Source organism: Propithecus coquereli, unplaced genomic scaffold, assembly GCF_000956105.1.
Source record: "Propithecus coquereli isolate 6110/MARCELLA unplaced genomic scaffold, Pcoq_1.0 Scaffold168, whole genome shotgun sequence".
Taxonomy (NCBI): domain Eukaryota; kingdom Metazoa; phylum Chordata; class Mammalia; order Primates; family Indriidae; genus Propithecus; species Propithecus coquereli.
In genome coordinates, this window is record NW_012141413.1 from 1,003,450 (window position 1) to 1,009,038 (window position 5,589).

Here is a 5,589-nt window from a genome sequence, read left to right on the forward strand (position 1 = left end):
TGTAAAACACCCTAATGTCTATGTTGGGTCCCAGAGGAAGAGTTTTAGGGGGAGATTTGCTTCCTTTCTACCTGCAAGCTTTAAGAATGATGAGTCTTACATAAATTTGAGCCATGTAAGTATAGTTTCTTTTAAGAGTTAGGACCCTACCTGGGTTTAATTTCCAGCTCTGCTTCCTACTGATGTGTGACCTTGGGCAAATTACTTAATCTCTCTGTGCCTCAATTTCTTCATCTGTAAAATGGGGGTAATATATTTTCTTTATAGGGTTGTTGTTAGGATTAATAAGATAACCTTCCACTCTCCTTCCCTTCCTTCATTCCTTTTTTCCAATGTATGTATCTATCTAAAATAATGCTTTGCAGTGCTAAGTAATCAATAAATGTTAGTTGTCATCATTAAGTGCCTCTCCCTTTTGTATGTGGCCCTAACAATTTAGAGGTGAATAAAATAAAGTCCCTGGTGTCAGAGAACTAATAAAAAAGAAAAGGGGAGCAGATGAAGACTTGAAGTCCCGTATGCTAAGCCGGTGCTAGAGGTGGACAGGTGCTGCGTCACGTTAGGTGGGGGAGAGGTGGGCAGTTGCGCTCAGTGCTCAGGCTGATTGGGGGAAGATCAGGGGAAGTTAACAAAGCGGGAAGAGACTGAGCAGATTTTTGAAGGCTAAGTTCAGATTTCTGAAGGGTAAGGATTTCTGAAGGCTAGTACTGCCTGGGGAACTTTGAAGGGAAAATGCATATTTTTGGTTTTGACTCCCAGCCTGTCGAATCTTTGGGTGCTGGAAATCTGTTTGTTTTTAAAATTTTTCAGGACTTTCTTAGGCAGATAACTTGCTATTTGGAAACCATTGCCGAGTTAATTTCAAGAAGGAATTTAAAATTTTGGTTTTAGGAAACTAAAGTGAATACCAACCTATTTAATGTATTGACTTGATAATCTTATTGTTTATATGATAATATTTAACTAGGTAGTTAATATAAACTAACTTTTAGATTATATTTCATTTATAAAATCTAATATTTTATACATGGAATGTCATTCTTTATTATATTAACATTATATTCAGACCTGTACTTTTTAGTGGATTAAGTGTATGTAGATATGAGAGGATCTTTTGAATCATTAACTTTAGAAACAATTTTTGTTTGTGGACATAACTAGCATATTAAGTTGCATAATATGCATGTATAGTGCTTTTCAAGGATGATGAAAGATAGAATGTATCATTCAGAAATTGCCTGGGTAATCCATAGTTGGTTTGTATTTGTAGCAGTGTAACATGAGTAGTATGTTCACTAATATGCCATGTATGCAGAGTCAGAAATGTCAGCAGATGTTAATGATGAGCTATCTTGTAAAAACACAAACTCACCTGTTCAACTATGGAAAGTGGTGGGAATAAAGAATTTGAAAATGGAAGGGTAAAAATATTTACTTTTAGGATATAGCCACTGTTCACAGTATTTTATTAGTAAAGGCTTTCATAAAAAGTATTAAAGAATTTAATACAATTCTTTTATGGAAATATTTTCAGTTTTATCTAGAGAACTGTAGAGGGTGCTATATCATTAGGAATTGTAGTCTGACCTAGCTTTAGCTCACTAAGAATTCTCTTAAGCCAGAGTTTCACAGGAGTTAGTTTTTCTTGGGTGTAAATCTTTTTTTATTATTATTTTGACTGAAATTAGAGAGACTAATGTTGCATAATGGATATAATTTATAATGAGTGTTGAACTTTACAGTGTTTTTCATCCTCCAGTTTCTTTGATAGAGCCGAAATTATGAATTGCTCTCTTTATATTGGTTTGAATATTAAAGGTTTATTTTCCCACCATCTACTCCCACCCTCCTTTGCCGAATTAAGAATTTGTAGATCTTAATAGGTCAAAAGATAACCAAACCATGTAACAGTAATATATTAATATATTTTAGGTGAGTCTGATTCCAAAGAGTATGATCTTTAGAACAAAGATTGTTACACCGAAATGGAGTTGAAGAAACCTGGGCAGACTTTAGAAGTTGTTTTTGTTAAGATGGAATTATGGCTTTTTTGACTGATTAATTTATTATTCAGAGAGGAATTCTATAAATTCTAAACCCTTTGCTGTTACCTAATTTTTCTGGTTAAATGGTGATTTTAGAAAGCTTGAGGTAGAATTATTTGATCCTCTATCTTAAAAGATTGCATTTACCAATTGGCTTTTAATAACTTAGATTCAATTTCACTAGTACTGAAGAGTTTAGGAATTATTTGAACTAGGTTAAGTTAGACTGAGTAGTATATCTTGAAATAAAAGGTGATGATAAGTTAGCTATGCTTTAAAAAATACAAAAAGTGTTAGATAAGGATCTCTTTTTCTAAAATGCAAGCAACTTTAAAGGATTCTGACCCCAACCGTGCCAGGAATTTCTTCCTTTTTCCTGAAACCATATTTTAAATATTTAGTATCAAGTTTTAGACAGTAGTTCCTTAAAAAAATTAAGAAATTTTCCCTAATACCCCCCAAAAGTGAAATTATTTTCTCCTCTTGTGGGTAAAAGGGTTGCTGTTACTCAAGCTTTCTCATTAAATAAGCGTACTCTGTTTTTGTTTTTAACTCTCAAGGCACCACCTTCCATGGTCAATAATGAACAACGCCAGCATGCAGAGCACATATTCTTATCATTTAGGAAATCAAAGTCACCATTTGCAGTTTGTAAGCATATTTTGGGTAAGTATTCACTTTAAAAATATTTTGGCATAATCAGATTTGGTGTTTCTGTCTTGAACATTAGCTATTTTAAATTCCTTTAAAAGTAAGCAGATACGTACAGCTGAATTTTTTCATTGATAATCATTCTACTACAGTGGCTCTTCAGATATTACAGACAGGATGCTTTGTTTTTATTTTGGATTTTCCCCCCTAGATATAGTGTTCAATAATTTGTTTTATTATTAACCATAACATGAAGGCTGTTAACGGTGGGGGAAACAATTTAATGTTTTTTCATCTGTTTTCAAATGTCATTTAATGTAGGAAATGTACTATAATATCTCTTATTCCAATGTTAGTTTTAAAATTAAGGTTGTTTTTGAAGGTTTCTACATTTTCTTCTTTTAGTTGTTTTTCCATAGTGTATTTTAAAAAGAAACATTTAGTTCGTACTCAGCTTGCTTAGCGAATATTAGTCATTTCTGGGTAGGTTATCACTGTACATACAAAAATAAAGCACCGAGTTTTACTTTTGTAAAATATGTTTTATGAGTACCTTTTATCTGACACATGTACAGAAATGATCTTTTCTAAAACAATCATAAGAAATACAGCTCTCTTGTCCAAAGATGGCATTTTCTAAAAGTTGTATATGACGTTGCCCTTTGCCTTTTAGATATTTTTCAGTATTAGAGAGATTTCATTGGTGGTTGTTATTTTATAGCTTGATTACTGTTGACTGTTTTTCTTAGTTGGAGCCATCTTTTATAACTCATATTAAGGCTCCACAAGGCTATTCGAGTCATTCATGACCATAAAATTGGTTAGTTGAGTATTAGGAACTAAAACATCAGACCTTTTATTCTTATGCTTTTGTTTAATAGTAAGACTTACCCATTACCCACCAGTACACTGGTTTCCAGATTGAAATAAACTGCAAAGTTGTGTGTTAAAAATGCTATACACGTCAGGGCTTAGAATGAGAGTTGCTCGATTGTAGTGGAAAGAGCGCCGAGGAGGTATCAGATCTGGGTGCCAGTGGTGCCTGCCCCACGTTGTCCACTTGAGTAAATCACTCAACCTCTCTGGGCCTCGTTTTCATCTGCCACGTGGGAATGATGATACCATTTGCCTTAATGGACTTGCTATCTTAAGTTGTTGTGAGGTGAAAATGTAATTACGTAAGTAGAAGCACTTTGTGAATAAGTATGGTAAATGTCATGGCAACATTACCTAATTTTAAATAGCTTTAATAAAATATGACCAGCTGAAATGCTATGTTCTCTGTTTGCAAGGAGCTAGCAGCAGTGGTGAAGGTGGCGGTCTCATTCAGGAGTTAGAGGAATGGCTTCAACAATTACCTTTTAAATTCTCAATGAGGCCATTTAAATTAATTAATTAACTTATTTGATTGGTCAGCATTTATACTTGGATCAATTTGTTTCTGGCACTAAGACAATTTATCTTATGCATGTGGAGGATATTTAACTCAATGTTAAATTGAAAGAAGCAAAACTAAGCATCAGCATAAGGAATTTAAAAGAGCATTAACTCATCCTTACTGCCTTGAAATTGTTCAGCATTAATAGATTTAGAGAACCATCGTGTTAAACTATAAACCTAAAATAATTTGAGTCTGGTTTTCATGGCATACGCTGCAATTACTTTGACGAGGCATCAGACATCGGTGTTTCATCTGACTTTCTGTTGTAATTCAGTTGTCATTCCATACTAGTTGGGAAATAGTTGATCTATGTTATAAGTATTTTATTAGAGCTTATTTGTTTGTATCACTCTTTCCTTTTTAGAGTATTTATATTTTATGAAGTACTATTGCTTTGTTATGATTGAGCTTGTTTTGGAATACTTTTGTTTTCTTGATAAAAATTTTCTAAAGAGTAGTATTGCTAGTTCTGGCCATGCTTTTAAAATCAGTTTGGGTTTTGGGACATTGACTATTTAAAAGGTGGAGTGCATGTATTACAACATAATCATTAATGTACTGCAAAGCTCTGTGTTACATTAATGTTTACATCTAAACTTCACAGAAAATCTTTTAACTCCTTACTCAGTTGCCACCAGCACAGAAGGGTAAATTCCTCTAAGAAGACTTCTCATACAAGTGGCAGTCAATCGCAATTCAGAATTTTCACATTCTTATTTAGGGATTATATGTCATTTTTATAGAACGTCTGGGTAATATATTCTAATAAAGGGGAGACTTTCTCTTTCATGCTTCCCTTAAAATTCTGGCTTCTTAAAATTCTTCCTTCTCACTTCTACCTCTTCAGTTTTATATGTTGTTCATTTTCCCTCATTTCTTTCTCTTATCCTTTTATTTTCATTCTAGTTTTAATTTTCTTTGATCTTTTCTGTGTGTGTGTGTGTGTGTGTGTGTGTGTGTGTAGTGTATGTGTCTGTGTGTGCATGTTGCATGTGTGTGCATTTTGTCAGAAGAGTACTTTAGACTTCTTCACCTCAGAAGTCTTTGGCACTGGGAATTTACTAGTTTTTTAGGGTCAAATCTTCCTGCACAGAGACGTGTGAGTTCTGTTCTTGTTAAGGAAATAACCATGAACCATGAGGGATTGGTTTTACCTCTTCTGGAGCTAACTTTATGGCATTCTTTTGTCCTTTCTCTCAGAGAGGAATGGATTTCATTCACTTCTGATCCCAGAGGTAGCCAAAACAAAACGAAATAAAAAACCTCCCAAAAGTCGGGTTATCTCTGGATATGGAAAATTGTTTTCTTTGTAGTACTATCAATTATTGGGAATTGATAGATCATCTTTCACCTGAGACTTTTTATTATTAGTTGGTGGGCATGGGTATCATTATGTCAAAAGAGCAGACTTTTGGAACTTAAATTGCCTACGCTTTGGACAGAAATCTTTAA

At 33.8% G+C, this 5,589-nt stretch overlaps 1 protein-coding gene across 1 annotated transcript in view; it reads left to right on the forward strand.

The window, feature by feature from the left end:
* Positions 1-5,589, forward strand: part of XPO4 (exportin 4) — a 181,055-nt gene that overhangs the window by 32,874 nt on the left and 142,592 nt on the right. Inside the window, exons 2-3 of the mRNA XM_012641667.1 lie at positions 2,606-2,711; positions 3,370-3,379. Of these exons, the coding sequence (XP_012497121.1) occupies positions 2,606-2,711; positions 3,370-3,379 (116 nt within the window). The remainder of the gene's footprint in view (positions 1-2,605; positions 2,712-3,369; positions 3,380-5,589) is intronic.